The following is a 26,433-nucleotide window of genomic DNA, read 5'->3' on the forward strand; positions in this document are numbered from 1 at the left end:
CATATTTGCACGTGTTACTAAGAATTCATGTAAATATTTAAGAAATGGAAGCACTGTTCCTTATACTGCCTGCTACAACCTAGGTCCAATGAATTGGAATGGTTTGAGGGTTACAGCTAAAGAAAAGAGGCATTGCAGACTCCATTTTTAAAAGAGGCCATTTTCCTTCTCACTCAGCTTTTAAGAGATACGCAAATGAGTCACACATCTGTTTTGTTCTTGCACTTTTATTATTTTGTCAGGTATTGGTATAAGCTTTAAGGTCCAAGTATACAGTTTCCTTTGCATTTTTGTAGTAAGCATACACCTTTCCCTTAACAAGTGATGGCATCTGATTCTCAGAAAACTCTCCACGGTCCAAAATTACATGTTCCATTACATGTGCAGAGGAGACTGTCTTACAACAAAATGATAAAATGTACAAAAACGAAACATAAATCGTGCTTGCTGCTTGCAAGTTACTTATCCATGGCACTCTTCCACCATCAAATTAAAAAAAAAGTTTTCGAAAAAAACTAATTGGAATGTGCTTAATGTCTGTTGAGCAACCTAAACATACGGTTTCTGTATTCGTTAAGCAATGTTCTGAGGTCAACGTAGAACTGGCGAACATAAATTAATAGTTCTCTAATCTCATGGCTAAACAAACATTCTGTATAAGTTAGTCCTTTGAAGCAAATTTCAGTCGACCCCAAGAACCACATCCACTGTAAAGGTTAATGGGCAACAGTAAGCCATGTATAAAACATGCAAAAACTGCCTATAAAATTAATAAAACCAAATGGGCAGGGTATTCTATAAAAATATCCACTGCATATTTAAATCAAAACACTTACTCTATTTAAAGTACCTCCTGCCAGATGCCCAGGTCTCCAGTTACTTTTGCAACATAAAAAAGGATCGCTCATAGAGCAAATGGTTAACAAAAGATTATTTCAACAACTTCACAAAAACTGAAATCTCAATAAAGATCATACTGTTAACACAAACAATTACGTTTCTATATTACAGAAGTGCTTTATATAAGGGAATATTTTAGAAAAATATAATTGCATGAGGCCTGTTGGATTGATCTTCACCCTTACACTTGCCTTTTAAGAAGAGAAGTTCACTGCCACATGTAGCGAGGTCACTTCCAATTTCAAACTTGTTTTACACACTCACTCCTCATATTCAAAGTTAGTAAAATACCATCAGGCTCCCAATGGAGTACACAGATTCAAAAATTTGAGGAACTACCCACTGCCTGTAATGTTAAGCTACTACAGGTTGTCGACAAATTGGGCAAGTGGAATTCTCAGAAAGCCAGCGATCAATACAGTGAAAATGGAACTCATGCATACATGGCAACTGCCTTAGCTTGTTTCCCGAAACATATTCATTAATGCAAACACTACAGGTCTTGCTTATTTCATCCTCTTCTGCACCGGGATGCCCATAATTGCGAGTAGAAAGATTGTCAATTTGTTCTTTGGTTAACCCCCTCAAGTGGTCACTAGTACTTTCATCTAATAAAAGGTAAGGTACAAGACGAAGGATGGGAAGCGTTCCACTTTCAACAAAACTGTTTGCGTCTTGAAACTGTCTGTTACCTTGAGCTTCATTACTTTGATTGTAGTGTTGGGTCGCATTGGTTTCTCCATGCCATTCTCTGCTGCCTTGTTCAGCAGGCCTGCTTCGAAGAGAAGCTTCACTGAACTCACCAATGCTGCTTAGAGTGTGCACGTTAAACAGTTCTGACTGCGTGTCTGCCGAGTGCTGACCACTCCTCTGAGCTTCGGAATCTGACTCGGTGCCCATTAAGGAGCTTAGCTCTCCAAATCCAGTCATAATTTGCCGTAGAATTGATCTAAGAGCCGCCGATGAAGATTCCCCGAGCCCAATTTCAGATATCCTACGCAGGGGTATCCGTATGGTGCTAACATACGTCCGTATGCCCGCATGTTCAGATCGTGAAACGGTCTGACGGAAACCCTCCCTATCGCTTTCGAAACTGACTGCGTTGTCTGCCGTGCCTGCTCTCGAACGAGTTCTAGTAGCAATGCTGTCTTGATCTCTATTTTCTCCAGTACGAATTCTTCTCACCTGAAGGTCTAATGTAATAATAGGATGTCTTCTCGGTGCAGTTGTGGGTCTGGTAGATTCCTCCTCTTCCAATGTTATGCCCAGTGTTGGCACTTGGTCCTCACCTTGCTCAGGAGGCGGCTGGGCTGTTTGTGCCTGGCCAGACCTTCTATGGATTTGCTGTGCATTCAGACGTTGCCTTCTTTCCAAATGGGACTGAAACTGACTACTGAACGTTGATCTTAGTCTTAAAACTTCTGGCCTTTGCCTTGCATTCCTCCGAGTTCTAGCTCTCCTTCTGTGAACAGTCACCGACGAGACTCTGTGAATTCTCCTTTGCCTAATAATGTTGTGTTCGTTGTCATCTAAGACATTGTTGTGTGCCGCAAGGCCTGCTGAGCTTCTGTTTCTGAGTCTGCCAGGGAATAACTGAGTTGCTACTTCAGCATTTTGTGTCACTGAGCCACTAACGTTGCCAGCCCTTGACGAGGCAACTGCACGACCAACAGTCTCTCTCAATGTCCTGCTCCTTGTTCGGCTGGCTATGGGACTCTCTTCTATCAGAGACCTGTTCTCTACCTGCCTTCCATTGGGATCACCAAGAAGGTAGCCGTTCAATTCTTCCCCAGGAGCGTCAACACTGTTATGTTCGTGATTTATATTTATTTCAAGACTAAACCGAAATTCCCCGCTACTCGGGTTCGCTCGGCTTACAGCCCTCCAAGTCTGGTTCCCACTCTGTCCACTATGGCTGGAATTTCCTGTACGGTGGAATGTGCTCAGCCACTCTAGCAGCGAGCTGTTTGTTGAATTTCCCCCAACAGTTTCTGCATCTGTAAGTAGTTTTTTTAAAAAAAGAAAGAAAGAAGACATTTTTCATGACTCGCTTCACTTAGACAAAGCAGCTAACTGCAATTGTCACGTGACACCTGGAAGACATGCTAGCCTGAACAGTCAGTCATATGACCATCTATCACATACAGAGCTCTCATTCTGCTTCCCTTACAAATGCTATGAAATCTAAAAGCCAACGAGTTATATTCTTTGCTTCTTAAAGATGTCAATCAAAAGCCTAATCTGATGCACTAGTCTCCCCACAACCTCTCGTGTATCTAAGAGCTGTGTACAACCTCTATATCTACCCTTCATGTAAAAAAAAACCTGTCTCCCATCCCGAATCTATAGTCCCCACTCAATTATACTTCATTTTCTGCTTCCGCTAGCCTAGAAATTTGAGGCATACATAATTATCTTTCATAGCTTTGATGCTACAATTTAGACCCAGCAAACAAGCCACATAATTTATACCTAGCTGTTTGTGTGCGCGGGCACCTGTATACACAACTGTGCACATTTCAGTCATATTGTGTACTGTTTGGACACATGATCTCAGTAATGTGCGAATGAGCACTTTTAGAAGTTCCAAATAAGCAGAACTCTTTTAAAGTTTTATGTTAGTGGGATTTCACCTACTAGTTTCTAGGTTCAAAACCTAGGTGAAATTGAGGGGGGTGGGAATCACATGTGCAACTGGGTCTCAGTCTTGGAAGCAAAAATGAAAAGCTTTGGAAGAGCAAGCCATGCCTTGACAAAAACAGGGAAGTCCAAGTTGTCCTGGTGGTATCTGGTACAAATAAATGTACAAGTTACAAGTGGGAAAGCCATTAAAATTGATAGGAAAACTGTGTGGAAGGTCATAGGAGAGGAGAGTAGTATCTGGAGTTAGTAGCCCACAGCAGAGGAAGAAAGGAAATTGCTTCTCTATTCTCTCCTCACCCATCTATCTCTGTCCTCCTCATTGCTAGGGTCCAGAGTGCTCTTTCCTGCCTACCAGAACAGCCAAAAATAAGAAAGCAAGGTGAGAAAGCACCAAATACAGGAAAGGTTTTCAGGTGCAAAGAAGAATGTTGTGAGTCCAGCCTGTTTCAATTTGAATTCTTCTTCAGGGGCACTCTTAAGAACAACCAATTTTGGTCTTATTATCAGAATTATTGTGCAACCAAGTTGGGTGTAAAGGCTGAAGCTGATTGTGCCTAAAACAAGGTATACTAACTCTGTGCATTCTAGTTTTATCTAATACTGCAGGTAGAAAGTGTTTTCATATAATGACAGCAAAAGGCCACAGATTACATCTTGAATAAATAGCCAAAAATATTTGCACTACTCAGCAGAAGCATAGCGCCTTTGTGCCTTTCACTTCTCAGCAATCAAGTGGAGTTTCCTCCTTTCACAGGATTAAACAACATCTTGATACAAAAAGCAGAGATAGCTTTACTCGCCATAAGTCTGATTTCCTGCAGGTCTCTTTCCTTGTCCTTATATTAAACACTGCCCTCACCTCTCTGTGAAGTGCACTATATGCAGCCACAGAGCATAGACTCTCTTGCCTAGAAATCCTGCTTTAGTTTTCCTTAACTCCCATGCAGCAGCTCTGCACTACTACCCTTTCTCCAGCTGTTTACCTTCCTTTCCTTGGACAAAGTCATTGCAATAGGGTTTGCTGGCTGCTGATTTTAACAAATACTAATTTTGCTAAGGTATCTAAAGAGCCTGCACCTGCCAGAGGTTAATCAAGAGATTACTATATTAAAATGAAAGCTTACCTCCGACAGTACCTCCTTCCCAGTCTCTATTTTCTCTGTCAGAATGTGATGCCAAATGCTCCTTTGCACCTAGCAAACGTTGCTGCAGCTCATTTGCTGTTATTTCTCCTGAAACAGATAGCAATATGACCAGTTTATTTATTGGTTCAGATACTGGTTGAAGACATAGAAGCAAACAGAGCAGCTATTCCTATTTTTAACTAATAAAAGCAACATAGGAGTTAACCTGGCATGACCAGACTACAGAAGCAGAATTATAAGCATGCACTAGACACAAGGTTCTGCATTTTGACAATGCAGTTTTGATACAGCAATCCAAAACACTGGCTGGGAGTAACATCCAAAGCCCTGCCACTTGTGCTGGCCAGAGCAGAAGGTGGCAGTGGTGGTTTTCTAAACATTTTTGCTGCTGTAGTTTCAGGCTGGCACAGTAAAGAGACCCTGATTAGGCCCTTCTTTAGGAAGTGGCCTGGCTTTGGATTCAGCAGATCCATTGCTGGCCCTTCTCTGCCACTATAATGTATCTAATGCAATGGGCCTTTACAATGGTTTTCACAGGCAGCAGTATGCACTCCACCACACTTTCAGCAATTGGGCTGGGGGGTATGGCTGCAGTGGTGACCCCATGCACCAATAAAGCCCAGTAGTGGGACACCTCTTCCTCTAAACCCATTTAACAGTGCAGATCAGGGGTTTGGATTGCTGTGCCTAGCACTGACCAAAATGTAATGATTCTAGAATCAAGTTTACGAAACTGAAATCTAATATTTTGTGTTTCCTCTGTTTTGCATGAACCTAGACTTCATTGTGAGCTAAAAGACGAAAGAACAAGGACCTAACTCGCAATGCACATTTTAAAAAAGAATTTCTATGTTTCCAAAGCACACGAGGAACAAATTCTACCCACAAATATGTTTATCTACCCATTGCTTCATACCAAGTTTATTATAGTGTTTCAAAATGGTGGATTAAAAAGCTGTATTCAGTTTGTATTATGTTAACGGTAAAGCTGTATTAAATGTAAGAATTCTATTAGATTTTAAGTTCCAGAAGTCAAGTCTCACCTGGAGTCCCCAGAAGGTTGTGATCTCTCATTAACCTGTAGTCTTCATCACTGAGCTCATTAATAAATTGGTAATAGGCTTCCTCTCTATTAAGGCGTTCCTGTTGCCACTGTCGCTCATCTTCACCACTGTGGCTTTGAGATGTGGTCTGCCCACCATCTTCCCCTGAGTAAGAACTAGAGCAGTCCATTCTGGGAACACCAGACTGTTGTAAAATGGAAAGAAAAATAAAGCAAGTTATCTGGGCTGTGTGTTCCAAAATTGTTGGTGTGTTTGATTCAGCTCTTATATGTGTACTCAATATCATATACCATTATTTACTGTAGTCAATTCCTGGCTGCTAGGATGGATGAGGTTGCAATTCAATGCACATTAAGTGTGGAGTCAGTTCTACTGAACACAATGTAACTTACTTCCAAGCAGAAAAGCATAGGATCAGCTTGTAAGCTTGGGTTTAACTCTTACTCCAATGCATTTATATTGTCAGGTTCCTACTTCAAGTATCTAAGAGCTTACAGCCACTATGTAACAAGTATTTATGGTACAAATTATTCAGGAAATGGCAGGAAAGAGCATTAAGTTCATCTGGGTCTCTGTCGCTAAATATAACATGCAATAGAGTAAATTTAAGCATGCTTCAAATGGAGGCCAGCCAACATACGGTTCTCCAGTGACTGACTGACCTCTTCCAAGTGCCCTTTCATGCAGATTGGTGTCATACATAAACACATACGTACTCTTAAGAACTGTGAAAATCCTATACTAAGAAGTGGTCATCACTTACTCTCAACTACCTAAATAACTGCCCAGAGACAGCAGTTCATTAGCGTGTTAGGAGTAGAGCTGATTACAATGATAGGATCAAAGCAATGTTCTTTATCACAGAGCATATGTTTTGAATGCAGAAGGTCCCAGATTCAATCTGCAGCATCTCCTAGGTAGGATTGGAAGTGACCAGTCTGAAATCCTGGAGACCTGCGATCAGTCAGTGTAGACAACACTGAAGTCGATGGGCCAATGATCTGCCTCAGCATTAAGGCAGCTTACCTTTTACTTACTTATGATGGTTAACACTCTGGCATCTAACAGCAAAAAAAAAAAAAAAGTACCAGGGATTTGAATGAAGAATCAACAGTAAGAGTGAAAGCAAAGTTCTCACGTTAAATATTTCCTTTTCCCTCAACCCTGCTAGGAGGTGGAAGTGATACAGATCTCTAGCAAGGTGTGATGTTGAGAATCTTATCAGATAATTCCAGTCTTCATTTTTTCCCAGTGCTCTTTGAACAGGCAGGGTGAATGTTACGCAAATCCTGTATGAGAAGGTAAAAGAAACGTGTAGAACAATCTATGGTAACAAGCAAAAATCATTGCTCGGATTTTAATAAATAACCCATCAACTTTCCAACCCCTTCACAGTTGCTTCCCTCTCATAGTGTCTATAGGTCCACTGTCTCTGAAGTCCACTGACTTTAACTGGACAGAGAAACATTCATCAATGGAACGTTGTCCAGCAAGAAAGTGCAATGAAAGCATTTGTAACTCTTAAATTTCTGCAAGTCTCGCAATAGCTAAAGGCAAGGAACCCATCATGGGGGGGGGGGGGGAATAAGCTGGAGGTTTGTCATCCATAAAGTACAGCACAGCTTTTAAAGGACCTTTCAAACATGCACATGGATATCCTTTTTAAACAATTCCTCATTTACTCCAACTTTGCTACCTCTTTCCTGCATATTATCCTATATGGGTTATGCCCAGCGATGCTAGTCCGTATGTAACCACCGTCCTTCAACCCACCATGGCAAGCCAAACTCGACAGGGTAATGGCATTTAGTCTATTGCACGAAACACGCTCCCACCCCGGCATGGTGGATCTCGGGGCACCTTTCAGACATTTACGGCAGCATAAACTTGAGCTGCTAAGGTGCCACAAAGCTTTTGAATTAAAGCCAGCTCCTCTCCCTCCCCCCTCCTCCCCCCCCCAACAGACTTTGCCAAGCTTCCCTGGAGCTTTGCCGGAGGCGCTGAGCTCCTCCCTCCGCCCCGGCCACATTTAAGAGCCCTGGGCGGGGGGCGACTCCCAGCCAGCCACCTGCTGGAAAGACGCTCCGGGGTCCGCCCCGGTTCCCGAGCAGCACCCACCGGAGCCCGTTAGGCCGGGGCCCGGGCTAGGGTATAACGGCCGGTTGCTGGGAGACCAGGATAAACCTAGGCAGCGGCGCCCACACAAACCCCTCTTCGCCCCCGGCAGCTATGAGGAAAGTATCCTCCGACAGACTGCTTCCCGTAATAAAAACGCGCCCCCGCCCGCCCCGCCTTTCCTCGGCAGCGGCTACCAGCAAGAAACCGACAACCCGGCCAACTGCAAGGCACCGAGGTGCACCGGCAACAGCGGGCCGCCGGCTGCTGGTGCCCCTGCTCTCAGTTCCGCCAAGAAACGCGCAGGCGCGGGATCACGCCTCTCCCCCGCCCATTCTAGGCAGCGCAAGAGCGCATCCCGTGGGAAACGAGCTGGCGCAGGCGGGGAAAGAGCGGCTGCCCGATCCCCGGGCGGCTTCTCCGGGGCGCAGGAAAGCTGCGTGGCCGGCAGTGCCGTCCGAGCATGTCAGGAAGAGCGATAAAAGCTTAAACTAATTGGAAATAACTTGCAGGTGGCAGATTGGCTTAGAAATTTATGTAAGTTAAGCGATGTTTAACATGTACAATTTTGAATTGAAAAGATATAAGGATGTTAATGAACTAAGTTAGGTTTATAAGAATTAGGATTTGGAAAGCCATTATAAGGATATGCATGGAAATTCAACCAAGGGGAAGCGAGGAAGTCACTTGATGTTAATAAGTGTAATTTTAATAAGGTTATGATTTATGTTCGTTTGTGTGCTTTATTTGTTTATAATTTTGTGAAAATTAATTTTTAAAAACAGGGAAAAAGGGAAAGAGCGATAAAAGGGGAAAGTGGGTTGGGTGAGCAAGTTCTGGGGGACAGACCATTGGGGTCTCTGCGGCCAACCAGCTGAGCCCTCTCTTTGGGCGGGGCGCAGCAGCAAGGGCAACTGAAGCATAGGCTGCTACTGGGCACGATCACATTCAGCGCTTCACCCAAATAGAGAGCGTCGAGTGTAAAGAAGAGGTAGTCAGTGTGTTGCCCTCCAGATGTTGCTGGACTTCCAACTCCCAACATCCCCAGCCAGTCAGGGATACTGTGGGATTTAGTCCAAACGCATCTGGAAGGCGCCCGGTTTCTCAGCACAGAGTAATCCACAGGAGTGGCTGCAGGTGTGACGGGAGTGGTTATATGCAAGTTGCACCAGCTCCAGAAAGGAGCTGTTGCCTTTTTCTCTCTCTCTTGGGAAGTACAGCAGACAGCATTGGGTCTACACATAGAAAGCTGCCAGTCAGAATACACAGTACTGAACTAGATTGGCCAGTGGGTCTGACTGAGTATAAAGCATCTTTCTACACTCCCAAGACAAGCTCCTTAGGAAAAAAATATGCATTGGCTACCATCCCTAATAGGTAGGCCTGGAAACTTTTGAGATGAAAATGATGAGATGTGCTGATAAATATTTGATGGTTTTTTGCCTTTTAATGGAACTCCAAAATCTGCCATGAGATGGCCTGCCTCACTGCACCCATTATACAGTGGTTTTATGTATAACCAAAGTTAAAAGAGAATTTGCAGCAAAACGGATGTAAAGGATTCACACACTTTGCTACCACAAAATGCATCTGTGGGGGTTTTTTGGTGTGCATTATGCTTTCCAGGTCACATACGGTCAGTCACATGTGCACACTGGTAATTTTCCATCATTCCTGGTGACAGATACAAAATGAAAGCCATAGTAACCTATTTACCCCAGCAATCTGCTTATGAGCAGTATAGAATTAGAAATCTGCCTGCTAGACAATAGGAATTCATATGTGCACATATATAGGTGTTCTATGGGAGACTATGGGGACAGTGGAGGGAAATTCACTCTTTATAGTGGATGAACATAGAAATTCACTGAAACACATTATTCACCTGTCCTTCAATTTGACGTCAATAACTGTGGGTGGTATCCAACTAACTTGTTCCATCAGTGCAAGAAAATTTGCTTGTGCAACAGAACTTTCCCTCCTCTCCTGCCCCTATGTGCCCCACAAATATGTTGTGGGGGTTTCCATAACCCTCTGGAGCAAACATGGGAATGGTGCTAGACATGTGATGGGGGGGGGAGTTTTGCTGCACAAACAGAAATTCTTGTGTTGATGGAATGAGTTAGTTGGATAATGCCCCATGGATTTAGGCCTAAGGAAGCTCCTATTTCTCACTTTCTTCCAACTGATGTCAACCTCTAAACAGCAACACTATGCAGACCTATGTAATGTATAGGACCCATTGAACTCAGTGGGACTAACTTTTCAATAAACATGCAAAGAAATAGATTGTGAGACTCTTCCTGGTTCACATCTTCCTGGTCTTGGGCAGTGAATTCCAGTAATAGTCGTTTTATAGAATTATGCATAGTCTCCTGCCTCACAGTTTATTTCCACAAACAAAAAAATATCTTACTTGGGCATCAAGATTTTAATTCCACAATCGTATATTCTCTAATATAATAAATTATGTTGCTTTAGTCTAAGCAATTGTCCCCTCCACTTCACAATCTATTACTATTCTTCCATCAAACTCAGTTTGCTCTGCAACCAGCTTTCACAAAGCCGTTACTGTACCTTCTCTTCAAAGCAATCAAAACAATTCCCTCTCCCCCAAACTCATACAGTAATAGATCATGTAAAACAGTATTAGGGCATTAGAAGAGAATGCATAGTTGAAACCATTTTGGGCATACAGTTGTTTTATTCTCTCAGGTTCACATTGGATTAATTACTACTTAGTCTGCAGAAAAATAAAACTGGTTGCTCTCCCTCTTCACTTCACAAAACCACCCTTTGCTTGGAAAATTCATATAAATAGGCTAAAGGGGGCAGCAGATTTCAAATAATGGTGAATTTGCTGCAGTGATATGTTAAATTGATACAAATTTAATCTGAGCACTGTTCCAATCTACTAAAATAATAAAGGACAATGACTCAATTGTAGGCTGTTGAAATGATATGCTTACTGAAAAGCCATGTAACACTTTTCTAAATGCAAGAATCAATTATGAAAAGATCTATATTGAATTATTGTGTACAGTAAATTCATTTTATGGTGTGAACTGGTCTGCATGGCAGAAGTGCCATTTTGATGGGTGGGGGACAATATTCACTACAAGTTCAAGGCCTGCTACTTAGCTACATTCAGCTGCAGACTGAGAAGCGGATCTGAAGCTCAGTGGAGCAGCATAGATTTTCATGCAAAATATCTCACTTTCCAACCCACTTTTAGGGGAAGACTGCATTCATGCAGTCTTGCTATAACGCTTGCTTGCTTTGTCATGCAAAGTAGGTCGGCAGTGGCCTTAAACTGTCTCTGGGTGGAGCTAGGAGTCCACCATTACTATCCTGTCCACGTTTAGGAGGGATAATAAAGCTCTGCCTCCGTCAACGCCAAGGGTGGGCCTTCCAGCTGTTACGGGGGACCCAACTCCCATCAGCCTCAGGGATGAAGAGAGTTGGGTCACGGGTTCGCCACAACCGGCTCTGCGCCGCCCCAGAGCAGCCCTGGGAGGGTCAGGGCTTTGCTGCCTTCCCCCACTCCACACATTACGTCTTCCGGTTTAAAAGCAATATGCATTTCAACAACACGAAGCAACCCCGTGACATAATAACGCTATGAAATAAAGGCTGTCAGGTCAACCTTGGAAAATGTTGCTGCACCTGCTGGTGTAGTCTCATATGTGCTGCATTTAGTAGTTCTCTTTCAAGGCATCTCCCTTTTGCCGCCCGTCCGCCAACTCCAACCTTTCCTTCCTTCCTTCCAAAAACGCGTTTCCTTGGAGATGGCGCATCAATCGCGAACCCCGAGGACTTAAATTCCTATCACGCGCCAAGCCCACATCCGGTGACCCCCCCTCTGACTACAACCCCCAGCATGCAACGCTGCAGCCTCCGCCGTCAAAACCCGGGTTCCAAGCACGACCCGAAGATTCTAATTCCCATCACGCGCCAAGCCCACATCCGGGGACCCTCTGACTACAACTCCCGACATGCCCATTTATCGCGCAGGCCGTCTTATGGGGCCGTCCCACTTCGGTCTTTATTCGCTACACCTGCCCAAGCCTTTCGGCTGGTGGCCGCCGAGGCGCGGTGCATGCCGGGGGAAGGGAACTGAGGTGAGGAGACGTGCGAAGAGGGGGCGTGGCCTGAGAGCCGGTTGGATTCCACGTGGTGCGCTTTCTAGTACCGTGAGAGATACCAAAGGAAAGGGGCGGAGAACGTGGGGGGGGGAGAGCGCGCGCGTAGGTTTTGCGACGCTCTTGTTTTGCAGCAGCGTGGTCAGGCGCGGCTGCCGTATTCCGAGGTGCGAGATACCGGCTGTGTGTTATTCTGTGTGTGTGTGGTGCGCGCGCGAGCGACTCGCCTGTTGGGTTCTTCAGGCGGCTGAGGGAAGCGGCCGCCACAGCAGCAACCGCCGCCTCCCCACACAAGGCTCCGGCTCGCGCCTGGTCCCCGCGCACGCGGCAGCCGCCCTCCCCCTCCCTCGCCTCCACCTGGATGGTCCGCGTCGCGGCGGCGGGGCCTCCTCCTTCTCCCTCACCCTCTCCCTCTCCTCCTCCTCCCTGGTGCCTGTGGCGGCGGCGGGCGGGGGCTCCTCACGGCCGGGTGTCGTCTGAGGAGGCGGCGGCGGCGGGTGCGGGCGCTGAATGAAGATGGACTATGACTTCAAGGTGAAGCTGACCGGGGAGCGCGAGCGCGTGGAAGACCTCTTCGAGTACGAGGGCTGCAAGGTGGGCAGGGGCACCTACGGGCACGTCTACAAGGCCAAGCGGAAAGACGGGTGAGTGGCTCGCATATACGCACACAGAGACAGAGCCCAAATTCAGTGGTGCAGTGACCGTAACGCGAAAGGGAAACCCGGGAATGCCGCTGCAACGGAGCGTCAAACGGTGCAGCCCATTTAGCTTGGGGTGGACTCCGGGCGGGTGGGCAGTTTGCCATGATGGTCGCCTCAGCCCACGGAGGTGGGGGGTGTCTCTTTTTCTTCCCTTTCTTCCCTTTCTTTTCTCTCCCCCACCCCCCTCCGCGGTCTTTTTCCTCCTCCTCGGAGCCGCCCCTGAGGGCTTTCCCGTCTGCCACGCTGTCTGCCTTTGCTGAGAGCGCGCTCCGGGTGGATGGGGGGCTGCGTGAAACTCTTCCCCCTCCCCGGCGCCGCCTTGGCTTTTGTGAGGAGGAGATCCTACTTGGGCAGTTCCCTAAAAGTCTGTTCACGGCAAGCGTGTCCGTGTGTTTAAAGAGCCTTACGACGCCCTAAGGGCTAACAGGTTCATATGCGGATTTTTTTGGACTGAAGCTCATGCCACAGCGACTCTATTAGCTTGTAAGGTAGAGTAAGGGCACGTTTGGCCCTCTAGATGTTGTGAACCTTTCCAATGGTCTGGGATGGTGGGAACTGTAGTGCCCCACCATCACTAGGGTGTCGCAAGACTGCTTTTTCTGTCTAGGTCCTAGGAAATATAGGAAGCTGCTTTATGCCGTATTAGACTATTTCATATGTATTGTTAGCTCTGACTGCCGACATCTCTCCAGGCTCTCTCGCAGAGAAATGTTTCCCATCAGCTGATGCTTTTTAAAACTGAAGGTGCCACGGACCTGAGTGCAACTGCAGGAAAGGCACAGGCTCTGCCATTGAGCTCTAGATTTTACTTGTAAGAAAGTCCCACCCTCACCCCTACCCCCTGGCAACTCCTGCTGCATCTCTGTGCATACACCATGTGTTTTGTATTACTGTACTTCCCATTTCTTTTCTAATTATCTTACTCTTCTTTTTGCCTCCTTAATCCCTTCTTCCTTCCCTATCCTTTTGTCTGCCACCTCATGTTGCATTACTAATTGCTTCTTTGTCCCTCATACTCCATTTATTTATCTATTTTTCAGTGTGATTGGTCCCAGCATTTCTACCTCAGTTTAATCACTTAAGAAATAATTATCACCTAGTCCTAGAGGCTTTTTGTCTTCCCCTCCCACCACTTTAGAATTGCTTTCTCACATGCAAGTTTGCATGTGGGAAGGCATGAGGCACTGATATTCTAATAATCAGACTAGGTGAAGTCTAAAATGTGGCAAGGGGTAACTGATCCTTAAATAATCTTAGAACATAATCTGTCTCTTCCTGCTTATCTTTGTGGAGTTATGTCTGTGGCTTTCTCCTAAACAATGCCTCTTGTCTCTCATTCCATGATTAGCACATTCTTGAGTTTATACCTGGCCGTCTTAGTAACTGTGGTTTTATTACTAGTGGGTTTTTTTAGCAGTTCTCATCTTATACCTTATATCCTATTATATTAGATACAATAAGTGACAGCCAGCATGCATCCAGCTGTAGAAATCCTCTTGTGTAATCTTTTGAAACAGAGCTCTCAGTTAAATAAATTGCTCTACTTATTGCTCTACAGACCCACCCGGTTTCTGTTTTTTTTTGCCAACCTGTATTTGATTTTCATTACTTAATAGCTTGTCACCATTTTGTACTTCCTTGCTGACTGCTTTTGTGAAGGATACATACCAATCATCATAGAGGGTTTGCTTATTTTTTCTTTTGAAATACATCTTTTACCTTTTTCTTAGTAGAGCTGTGGGGGAAAGAAATTGAATTGGAGTTTGCTTCCCACAGTTAACAAGAGATAACTTATTAATTGTAATCTAAGTTGCATTACCTAGCCTAGCATTTTTATAGCCATAAGAACCAGTAGTCTGCATTTCTTATTACTTCTGGGCATTTTATATTCTAAATGTTTATGAATTGTGGAATCTTTAACAACAGATTTATCCTGCAGCTCCAGCTTCATTTCTCTTATACTGGTTATGGGTGTTGCACTTTAATGAGCTTTCTGTAGTAACAAGTCATACCTTAGTATTTCCAGGGTAAATGCAATTTGCACATGACTGTAGCATGTTGGAATCTGGGGAGGTTTTCATGTGTTGTGGTCACTCACTATGCATAAGGATGCATGTAGTTGCATGTCGAAAGGGGTATTTTAAGGTTCCACATGCTGATACCATGCTTCCCAAATTGGACCTGAAGCCATTTTGGTGGCTTTGAAGTAGGTAGGTATTTATGAACTTCACAACCAAAGTCTGGATGTAGTGCATGTTCATCCACTTTATTTTAAAAATACATTGCAGTGGTACCTCTGGATGCGAACGGGATCTATTCCGGAGCCACGTTTGCATCCTGAAGTGAACTCAACCCGTGCGTGCACGGGTCGTGATTCGCCGCTTCCGCGCGTGATTCATTTTGATCTCATGCGCGAGCGGTGAAACCCAGAAGTAACGTGCACCGTTACTTCTGGGTCACTGCGGAGTGCAACCCAAAAATGTTCATCCCGAAGCTACTTCAACTCGAGGTATGACTGTATTAGAAAATTTTGAGGCTTGCCTATTAAACCTCCATATTGCAAGTATGTAGGTAAGACTTTAAAATTAGTATTTGAAAGACATGACTGTTTCTTTTGTGTCAAAGAATCTTTCCCTGGAAGCCAGCAGAACTATTTAAACCTTAATTTGATTATTTATAAACCCAACTTGCTTTCTGATTATTTACACATGAGTATATGCAATGCAATGTGTTCTTGAAGCTACTAGCATGAGTTTGATCAAACTGCGGGAGGCAGTGGAGGACAGAAGTGCCTGGCGTGCTCTGGTCCATGGGGTCACGAAGAGTCGGACACGACTAAACGACTAAACAACAACAATATGCAATGTGTAGAGCATTTCTGTAAATGACATTCACAGGAGCATATTGACTTTGGAACAAACTTGGTTTCCTCCTCCCCCCATCTGTGATTCTCTAGGTGGCTATCTGTCATGTATGATTTAGTTGAGATTCCTGCATTGCAGGGGGCTGGACTAGTTGACCCTTAGGGTTCCTTTCGGCTCAACAGTTATGTGATTCTGTGAAAGGCAATTATGCCTTTGTATATGCCACCATACATAAAATAACTTGCTATTCTATATTACATGTTTGTGCAAATTACTCTAATGATGTAAATCTTGATAAAAACTGACACTAAAGTATTTACAGTTCTTGAGGGCAAACCTGTTGCTGCTCAGACAGCTTACCCTTTAAAGGTCAACAGTGTCATCCAATGGTGACTGTCCATTGGTGGAAATTAATGGAAGGCATCAGTCAGCAGAAGTGGAAAGGAGGCAGTTTTAGTGATCCCTACCAATCTAAGTTGAGGTCTTTCAGGGGTTCAGCATCTCCTTGAAACTCACAATGATTAGCAAAATGCTTTGAAACAATCTTCTGTTGTGATTAATGTATAAATTACACCTCAATCCTGTGTGCTACCTGGTATTGGTTTCTATGTGAATAAAATTTTTTTAAGTTCAGTTCAATATTACAGTGGTACCTCGGGTTACATACGCTTCGGGTTACATACGCTTCAGGTTACAGACTCTGCTAACCCAGAAATAGGCTTCAGGTTAAGAACTTTGCTTCAGGATGAGAACAGAAATCGTGCTCCGGCGGCACAGCGGCAGGAGGCCCCATTAGCTAAAGTGGTGCTTCAGGTTAAGAACAGTTTCAGGTTAAGTACAGACCTCAGGATCGAATTAAGTACTTAACCCGAGGTACTACTGTATTCTAAACTTAATAGCTTTCAGTTTCCTTTAAAAACTATAGATAACTTGCAGCTTACATACATTTAACTTGTGTGCAATCAGCTTTATGTACTCATTAAAATAAAAATCAATAAAAGGGGACAGAAAGTGGGCAGGCATCTGGGAAAAAAGACTTTGGCAATCCCACCAGCCATTGAACCCAGTTTGTTTTGACTATACAGTGGTGCCTCGCAAGACGAAATTAATCTGTTCCTTGAGTCTCTTCGTCTAGCGTTTTTTTCGTCTTGCGAAGCAACCCTATTAGCGGCTTAGCGGCTATTAAAGGCTTAGCGGATTAGCGGCTAAAAGGCTATTAGCAGCTTAGAAAAAGGGGGGAGCGAAAAAAAATCTGAACACTTGCAAGACGTTTTCGTCTTGCAAAGCAAGCCCATAGGGAAAATCGTTTTGCGAAGCAGCTCAAAAACGGAAAACCCTTTCGTCTAGCGGGTTTTCTGTCTTGCGAGGCCTCCGTCTTGCGGGGCACCACTGTATGTGATTTTGGCATAACTGCTGAATAACTTAAGAGTCGCTTGTAATTTAAATGTAGCTAGTGTTCCATGTATGAATATTGAATTATTTCTTTAGGTTACTCTAGTGGTGCTCTTTTTACTTGCCAGTTTCAATGTGCAAAAATATCCAATATAATGTGGTTGTGTGTTTTTAATAGGATGTGCATATTAGATTTTTGAAAGTGTTCTCCAGTTCAATCAAAATAAAAAGGGATCCTCATAACTACAAAAGCAACTTCTTAGTTATTTTAAGTGGAGAATCCATGACTGATAGCTTTGTATGCTAATATAGCTCCTGCAAGGGAAGTAGGTCAGGTAAGTTGTGTTTTGCTGTGTGTCATTTGCAACGCCTTTGAAACATCTCCCATATTTTTATTAACGTAGTGTTGCTCCAAAAAAGCTGGTTTCTCCCAGGAACACTCTACTCCAACACCCAGTTCTATGCATTCACCAGATGGTGGCTTTTCCTGCCATAGCAGTCTTGAGAGCAGTATCTTGAGTTATTTCACATTTTAACAATTATCCCATCTTGCTATACACTGATGGCTTAACAGTGATAGAAAATGAATAAAAAAGTAAACATAAGACAAACATTTAAAGGAGCAGGATCAATAGCTAGCAAGTCTCACAGCAGTTCTCAGCCTGTGGGCCCCCAGATGTTGTTGGACTACAACTCCCAGCATCCCTGCGCTCTGGCCTTGCTAGCTAGGGGTGATGGGAGTTGTAGTTCAACATCTGGGGACCCACAGGTTGAGAAAGGCTGCAAGGCAATACTTTATCATTTTTTTAAAAAACACTCTTAAATATCTGTAGTCCCCTAAAGCCAAGCAGTTAAGAAACCAAGTGGCCCTCTTTTAGAAAGGATTTCCCTGAGGAGTACTTTTGCTTATATAACCACTCACCACACCTTGGATAACAAGGGAACACATAACAGGATATGATGCTGAACTAAATGAATAGGAGTTTCTGTGGGAGGAGTACCCACAGAAGGAAGTACCTTAATATTGTACCTTAAGGTACAATAATGTTTAGAGTCAAAGCTAGCTCTCTGAATGGAAACCAAATAAGAGTCAGTGAAGATGAGGCAGTATAGTGGAATGCTGTGCTCCATACCACAGACTTCAGTTTATAGTTCTGACAGATGCATTTGAATCATTTAGGTTTCCAAATGCTCTTCAGAGATAAACAAATCACAGTATTCTAATATGGATGTTTTAAAAGCATTAGTGACACATCTTTTTTTGACTAGGAAACGGAGGGTGCAATTGGCATACTAGCCAAAGCTGGTATAAAGTGTTCCTAGCCAATGTTAATTCTTGGAGATCCAGGAGTGGTACCTGATCTAGAAGCGCTCCCAAGCTGTGGACCTGATTCTTAAGGGATAGCAGTGTGAACCCATTCAGAGCAGGTTCTGTGACTATTTTAGGATCATGTAAGACGGCTTTGAGTGCACACAACTGTGACAATCTGATATAGTTGTCATTGCAACAAATTTGCTGCTTTGTAGTTGGTTTAGTTGTTATATGAATGGACAGTGTATTCTGATACCTCCAGTGCTTAAGTTATTGAGAATGGGGAAGTAAGGAGGGGGCCTTTTTAAAGTCATGAACCCTCCGAACTTTAGTTGAGTCTTGACACAACACCAACAGCCTTCTAAAACACTTGGTGAGTGTTCCCCCTTGCTGCCACCCCCCAGTAACATGAACATTGATTACCTGGTCATCCAGTCTTGACAGTTTAACTTCAGATGGTTCAGAAAAGAAAAATCCCAAGACACACAAAAACTTGATTTAGTTCATAAGCACTTTTACTGTATTTTTAAACAGCCAGTGCAATATTAAGAATTGAGTGACTGGAAATAAAACATACTCATCACACATCCTTGGGTCTGTCTCCCTAGGGTAAAACCATCTGTTTATTTACACTCCTTTCTTCTTGGTTTTTAACTGCCATCACCTGTGACAACTAGCAGTTTAAGCCCAAACATTACACATTTTATTGACTCAGACTATTGGTCCATCTAGCCCTTTACAACAGTGGCTCTCCAATATCTTTCCTAGAGCTGCTGCATGAGGCATTTTAGGTACATATGCCAGAGATTGAACCTGGGACCTTGTATTTAAAATGGAGTTACTTGTGCTTTAAAACAGTCACAAAAACTGAGCTTCATATAGGGGTTTTGACTTAAACATATAAAATTTAAAAAGCTGTTAAGGAATGAAATGATCAGTGACTTTGAACTATTAAATCACATGTACACAACTAATTGCATATCTGAAATAAGAGTGTGCATAAGGTACTTCCAGAATTTTAGCTACAAACCAATTATATAGAAGTCAGGGCCAAACAAGGCAAGACAGAATTTTCAGCTTTTAAAAAGTAAAATAGCAGTTGTGGAGGGCAGGGACTGATCAAGACTGAGATCACAAGTGGGGGCAAAGGGCTAAAGTCTCCCTACCCTGTCCCACACTAGTTTCTTGATCCAGATCAGGGTCCCTGCACTGCTAATTACTTTAAGAAGCCATTAATGCAGTTGCTTATTCTGTGAATGGTGACTTGCCTGGTTTGGCCCTCAGTCTTAATAAATGACCTACTATCTTTCATACGGAATTTTCAAATTCCAGATCATTATCTTATGCAGCATCTGTGAAAATGGTCATGATTAGGAACTTTAGAGTACAGTCATACCTCATGTTACGTTTGCTTCTTGTTACATTTTTTCAGGTTGCGTCCCACGATGACCCGGAAGTACTGGAAAGGGTTACTTCCGGGTTTTGCCACATGCGCAGATGTGCAAAATGACGTCATGCACAGAAGCAGCGAATCGCAACCCGCGCGTGCGCAGACGCGCTGCTGCGGGTTGTGTTCCTTTCATGTTGCGAACGGGCCTCCGGAATGGATCCCGTTCGCAACCAGAGGTACCACTGTAATGTTCTTTCTTATTTAGATGAAGGACCCATCAAGCTTGTCACTGTATCCAGGAGGATCTAGTTTCAGATAATTGTATGATGCAGATATATTTTTAATATTTTGAAGCATTTAGCGGTAAGAGAATATACATTCTTAATTCTATTAACCTTAATATAGCTCAAGCAAAATTGGAATTGCTAGGTTCTGTTCACTAGCCTGATTTCAGGCACTGTCTTCAGTGTTTTTCAAGGCATGTTTTCAAGATGGGTGAAGGTTGGTTTGCAATGCACCAGGTGTACTCTGACCATAATACTATCGCCATTAATAGAACTTAATATCCTTTAAAGCCTTTTAGTCCTTTTGATCCTGTTTATGTTGTTGACTGTCACCAGCACCGGCAGTAAGTAAGCTTAACAATTTGGTTGTGTGCAGCAAATAATTCCTTCTTGCTTATTTTAGGTTCCCTGCATGTTATGCTCTCTCGTACAGAGCACCATGCAACACACTAAACAAATGGTGTTTACCATTCTGTGTACTGGCCACGACCCTATTTTCCTCCATTCTATGCTAAATGGTTCCCTTTCTCTTTCATACTGTTGATCTTGTCTCCTCTTACTTTGTGCCTGCCTTTTATCACGCAGTGTGTATGATAAATGTTTGCTTTTTTAAGACTTATAATATTTTTTTTTATTTTCTAAATAACCTAGTTAAAATTAAGCTTGAAAAGAAGCGAGTTCAACCTACACTTATTGGGTCAGGCCTGGTATCAGTGGCCGACAACCAGTTTGGGCATTGGCTGAGTGTCCCAGGTCTCAGAAGGGCCTTCCTGCCAGGCCCAGGTGACCTGCTGAGGCATTGCTTGGCTTTCAAACTCTGCTTGCATCCACAACAGCCAGCTAGCTGCCTGGCCCCCTCAGCTGCCTTGCCTGAGCTCTGAGAAGGCGTCAAGGGGTTCCTTCTCAGAGCCAGAAATTCTGGGCGATGCCTGTGCTGCAACTGTGGTTTGCCATGACTGCTAGAAAGACCAGAGGGGGGTTTTAAATTAATTGCTGAGGCAAACCCTAGCAGTGGCACAGGTATTCTCCTGGTCACCTCACCCAGAATGGCTCACTGTCACTGAAGAAGAACCCCTTTGGCTCCTTTCTCAGAGTCAAGTGCTGAGGAGGTGGCAAAGAAGCTATCCGCATTGCTGCTGCTTACTGCACCAGTGAATTCTCTTTCTTTAAGTAAAATGGGTGTAGGCAGAGAGCAGGAAGAATAGGCAGTAGCAGGGTGAAAGAGTATGCTGCAAAAAAAAAGGATGGAGGCATTGGCCATCTGAAGCCTGGTGCTATCCCTCTTTTGGGTGTTATCCAGCTTTAGCCATAAACAGAGCAGACCCACTGAAATCAGTGAACTTACCGGATTTTTTGCACCATAACACTCACTTTTTTCCTCCTAGAAAGTAAGGGGAAATGTCTGTGCGTGTTATGGAGGAAATGCCTACGGGTGGCATGCCTACAGATTTTCCTCCTCTAAAAACTACGTGCGTGTTATGGTCGGGTGCATGTTATAGAGCGAAAAATACGGTAAGTAGTTTAAGTCCATTGATTTCAGTGGGTCTACAGGCTATGGCATACTTGGACAGTACCTATTCACTCTTGAAAACGGAAAGATCAACAGTTTGCATAGTTCTCAAACTATGAATATTTGTGTTCTCTAAACAAAGACAGTCTTTGTCTTATGCACATGAACTGCTATGTCCAGAAACTAGCAGCTGTGTCTAAGCAGTAAAAGAGATGAGAGCTGGGAGTTGAAAAAAGAGGAAAAATGTATTTCTGGGAACTCAGAATTGTTGCAAATGTGACAATTATGTAGCAGTTAATAAATATCAAGATTTTTTTCAAGGGCAGGTGCAAGTCTTTCTCAATAATATCCTCCCTTTTTGTTTAATATTTACATAAATGAGGTCATCTGTTAACTTAAACATGAACTTCTCTCTCTAGACTTTTGTATGGCTTTCAGGTTCTGATTTTGTCTTGCAGGGCAATTCCAGAAAGTGGTGCTGAGAAATGTATACAGGATTTCATGTTGCCTTTTCCACTGTGTGCTTTTTAATATTTACATGAAACTAATAGATATAGTTTGAAGTGCATTGTTTAAGACAACAGATTATGAAAATAAGAACCTTAAACTTTAAGTGCAGCTAATCCTCAGTTATGAGTTAGCACCTACCTTGATCAAAATGGCATGCAGATTAGTTGCACTCTCTAGTTTTTGAGAATTTCATTGCATTCTTCTATGTTAAATAACTTGCTTATTGGCGCATTAGCCAGTAACTTCTATCACAGTGAAGATGTCAGTTTAGTTGCAAAAAATCAAGTCTTGCTAACAATCACTCAGTCACGTTTTAGTGCAACAGTTGAGAATCTCTACCCCACAAGCCTAATGAGGCCAAATGGACCTCCCCATTTGGTCCACAGCATAGTTTGGCCCAAACCACACATCTGTCTTATCACCTGATGTCATATGATGTTGGGCACATGGCAGGTAAATTGAAAACAAATAATTGAGATTGCAGTCTAAATTGTGTAGTTAGTTATTTCTCTTCTGATGCTTGTGGAAGTGGTTGTATTTGAATTTGACAACTTTATTCTGGATTTTTCCTTTTGAAGTTGAATCACCTGACATCATATGATGTACTGTTACTGACAACTGGTGGACTGCCCTTCCTACCTGACAAAGTGACAAGTAGTGGTGCTGTGGCTCTGGCCCACTGGCTGAATCCAGCTCCCCACCCTTGGCTTAGTGCTATGTAGGCAAGTCTGAGAGCCAGAATTAAGTGTTAGGTTTGTTTGTTTCTCTCCCCCGTTCCTGCTCCCACATGACTTTTAGGCAGACTTTTTCTTCCTTCTCAAAGACTCCTAAGTAAGTCATGGAGTAAGAGGATGTCCACTTATGGATTTGGGACTAGGTAAGAAATAGGAAACAAAGAGTAGAAATACAGTGGTACCTTGGGTTACATACGCTTCAGGTTACAGACTCCGCTAACCCAGAAATAGTACCTCGGGTTACGAACTTTGCTTCAGGATGAGAACAGAAATTGTGCTCCGGCAGCATCAGGAGGCCCCATTAGCTAATGTGGTGCTTCAGGTTAAGAACAGTTTCAGATTAAGAACGGACCTCCGGAACAAATTAAGTCCTTAACCCAAGGTACCACTGTAAATGGACGGGATGTAGAACGTAGAGTCCCCTAGGCTTTAGTATTGGGACCATTGTTTTTTAACTTGTTCATAAATGATTTAGCCTTGGTGTGAACAGTAACATAGCAAAATTTGCCAATGATACCCAGTTGTTCAAAGTGGTTTAAGCAAAAAGCAGTTGTGAAAAGCTTCAACAGGTTCTCTCATAATTGAGTGAATCAGCAGTAAAATGGCAAATGCGATTCAATGTAAACAAGTATAAAATAATACATATTGGGGCAAAAGCTTTATTTCACACATACACCTATGTGGTCTGAACTGGTGATGACTGACTAGGATGAAACCTTGTGGTTGTAGTGGATGGCTAGATGCTGCAACCTTTCATCATAGAAGAAACCTTTCCCAACTCTACAATATCCTTTTTGAGGTGAGATGATCAGAACTATGTACAATTTTAGTTGGGAGTAAAGGCGAGTAAGAGGTGACATGATGTAAGTTTATCAAATTCTGCATATCTTGGAGAAAGTAGTCAAAGAAAAGTTTGACTCATAGTGCTAGAACTCATGGACTTCCAGTGAAGATAGGAACCAAGACATCTACAAGCGAATTAAAAGAAAGAAAGAAGGCAGTTTTAGAAGGCCAATATTCTGTTTCTAACCATCCATTTGGGGGAAGAATGAAGAATCACAAGTCCTAGCTTATATTATTTAAGAGCAGCTACAACAGGCCTAGATTAATTAAGCAAAGACCAGAAAATCAACACCAGGGGTTTTATTGATCGTGTACATTTAAATCTTTCACTTCTTCCAAGAAGCTCAGGGTGTTGTATATGCTTTTCCCATCATACCCCATCATACGCTCTTTAAAATTAAATTTAAAATTCAGAATCCCACCCAGGAAATTATAATTATTAATATTAATAAATATACATTTATATCTCTCATTTCTTCCAACCTGGAACCCAAGGTGGCATACATGAGGCATCAATCTCTTGAGGCACTGATCAGACAGACACCTCCTTAACTTCAGCAACACTAGAGTTCTCCTGTGCTTTCAGGCTGTGCTCTGGGACCTGTTTTTTTTTTTTTTTTTTTTTGTTCAAAATCTGAAATTTCAAGTGTGATTTCAGGTACTGTAGTGCCTTTTGGCAAACTGAGTAAAGAAACTTAATGTGACACTTCTGTGGCTTTTCTGTTCTGTCAGAAAAATGAGAGACGGACCTATTTCTGATCTCATTTCTCAATAAGGCAGCTTTAAAACCACAGGTGCTTGCTTTGTGTAACAGGCAACGTGGAGGAAGTTACATTTATACCATAAAGTTAGTATGAAGGCAGGTGGGAAAGGTAACAAGCTATGTGACCACATCCTGGGAGAACATCTTTATTTAGTGCTGTGATACAGTATCATCTTGAATTATTGCCTCTTTGTGAGATAGATAATGGTTTTAAGTATTAGATTGCAAAGTGCATGTTTCCTTAATCAAGGCTGATGCAACTTTCTAATTAACAGTGTATTAGAACATATTGGTAATATCCTGCCAAAGGCAAGAGCCATTATGATGTAGTGGTTACCGTGTGGGAGTCATAAAGTTTACTATGCTTCTAACCGTTGCTTTGTCTCTTGAGCTTAGTTACAGGGCTGCTGTGAGGCTAAGATGGGGAAACCACATACAACACCCTGAGCTTCTTTTAATTCATTTGTAGCTGTCTTGGTTCCAGGAATTAAGGTTGACCATACCAGGTTTAATGTTCCAACAGAATTAAAAACCTGAATGTCTTCCAGTGGCATTAAGTATTATTTCCTTATAATTGTCCAGATTTTGAGCTGCTAATCTTCTAAAGTTCTTTGCGTGAAATTTGATATGAAGCCTGCAATCTAGCAACCAGTTTAGAATCCTCTGAATTGTGGATTCTGTGTTAGGGGAAGGAAAATGAGTTGACAGTCTTTGGGGTTGGAAGTGATCCCAATAACCCAACAAACTGTTTGCGCAGCCTCCTACTATTGTGAACCACCCTGAGATCTGCGGATGAAGGGCAGCATACACATTTAATGAATAATAATACTTTTGCTAGCTAAAGTCTAAAAATGACTATGAGTGCAAGCTGTTACTTAGTCAACAGTGTAGAAGCACCTACTTTGCTTAGTCTACTCAGAGTCCCTACAAAAGGCGACAGTACGCCTTAAAAGTTAGCATGTTTCTCCTCATGCCAGACACTTAACCATATACTACCATTGACTATTATATTTGTCCTCCCACTACTTCACTGCTTCTTGAAAATCATGTCCAAGTGCTACAAAAACATCAGGTTCAAAATGAAGCGTGAAGGAAATGTTCATATGTTGCTGCCCATTATTCTTCACTTGGCTTCTGCATTCAGCATTACCTATGTTCTCTGCTGTCATGTTAAACAAGCATTTTGTAGCTCCCCGTAAAATATCCTTATAAATTCTTCATTGCATAGCATATGCTTAACTGCCTCCCATAGGAACAAATGCAACTTGAATATTTTTAACTTTAGCTTCCTTGGAAACCTGCTGAAATGCACTGTGTAAAGACATTGGGTCAGATCCAGACTTGCTTTTCTGCAAGTGTAAGGTGTCCTTCTGTTTGTGCAGGTATTTCTGATCCAGTGGGGGCTGTTTCTGGTGACAGTGTTTCTGATTTTCCCTGTAGCGCCCCGTGTCACCTTCCACACTGTCCTAAAGGGTCCCCCAGCCTTTGGGGGCTAACAGAAGAAGAGAAAATGAGCAAATAACTTCCTGCCCCCAACAAAGTGACTTGTGAGTCGTACTCATTAGATTTCTGGATCTAGGCCATATTGGGGTAAAGTTTAAGCATATGCCATAAAATGTGAGCAAAGATGCAACTAAATTTTGCAGAACCAGTTTGTTTACTTCTGAGGCAATTTCAAGTATTGTATTTTTCGCCCTATAGGGCGCACCGGCCCATAGGACGCACTTATTTTTTGGGAGGGAAATAAAGGGGGGGAATTATCCCCCCCCCAGCCCCAAAGAGCAAAGAAGCCACGACAGCGAGCGGGATGGACCCCGTTCGCTGTCCTGGCTTCGTTTTTAGCCTGGGGGCGGGGGGTCCGGGAGCGAAGGCGAGGTTGCGCAACCTCGCCATCGCTCTCGGAGCTTGCGGGGCTGGGGACGGGGGGAAGTCGCAGCTTCGCCATCGCTCTTGGAGCTTGCCGGTCTAGGGGGATAGCTTCCTGAAGCCTGCATTCGCCCCATAGGACGCACACACATTTCCCCTTCATTTTTGGAGGGGGAAAAGTGTGTCCTATAGGGCGAAAAATACGGTATGAGTTTATATCTGAGTGACTGGGAATAAATTCAGCATTTGATCCCA

At 43.2% G+C, this 26,433-nt stretch overlaps 3 protein-coding genes and 1 long non-coding RNA gene across 10 annotated transcripts in view; 2 read left to right on the plus strand and 2 right to left on the minus strand.

The window, feature by feature from the left end:
• SHISA2 (shisa family member 2) overlaps window positions 1-26,433 on the plus strand; it is a 455,435-nt gene that overhangs the window by 364,930 nt on the left and 64,072 nt on the right. The window lies entirely within an intron of this gene.
• Window positions 212-11,667, minus strand: RNF6 (ring finger protein 6). Of its 4 annotated transcripts, none has more exons than XM_082220275.1 (5): window positions 11,534-11,667; window positions 6,891-7,041; window positions 5,732-5,936; window positions 4,668-4,775; window positions 212-2,897 (listed from the first exon to the last, which is right to left on the minus strand). In XM_082220275.1, the coding sequence occupies exons 3-5, from the start codon at window positions 5,919-5,921 to the stop codon at window positions 1,255-1,257; spliced, it is 1,941 nt and encodes a 646-aa protein (XP_082076401.1). In that variant the 5' UTR covers window positions 5,922-5,936; window positions 6,891-7,041; window positions 11,534-11,667; the 3' UTR covers window positions 212-1,254. The 4 variants fall into 4 exon arrangements, with proteins under 4 accessions (XP_082076401.1, XP_082076400.1, XP_082076402.1 ...); XM_082220274.1 differs by having other exon boundaries at window positions 11,514-11,632; XM_082220276.1 differs by lacking the exon at window positions 11,534-11,667 and adding an exon at window positions 8,065-8,200.
• CDK8 (cyclin dependent kinase 8) overlaps window positions 11,968-26,433 on the plus strand; it is a 41,303-nt gene continuing 26,837 nt past the window's right edge. For 2 of the 4 annotated variants that reach the window (XM_082220309.1, XM_082220310.1), the window contains exon 1: window positions 12,183-12,653. In XM_082220309.1, the coding sequence (XP_082076435.1) occupies window positions 12,520-12,653 (134 nt within the window). In that variant the 5' untranslated portion in view covers window positions 12,183-12,519. The other 2 variants (XM_082220312.1, XM_082220311.1) reach the window with 2 other exon arrangements.
• On the minus strand, window positions 14,085-18,930 carry LOC309531070. Its single transcript, XR_014219051.1, has 2 exons — window positions 18,702-18,930; window positions 14,085-14,445 (listed from the first exon to the last, which is right to left on the minus strand). It is a non-coding gene; the product is annotated as an uncharacterized lncRNA (long non-coding RNA).

This window comes from Podarcis vaucheri (assembly GCF_965113315.1).
Source record: "Podarcis vaucheri genome assembly, chromosome: 4".
Lineage (NCBI taxonomy): Eukaryota > Metazoa > Chordata > Lepidosauria > Squamata > Lacertidae > Podarcis > Podarcis vaucheri.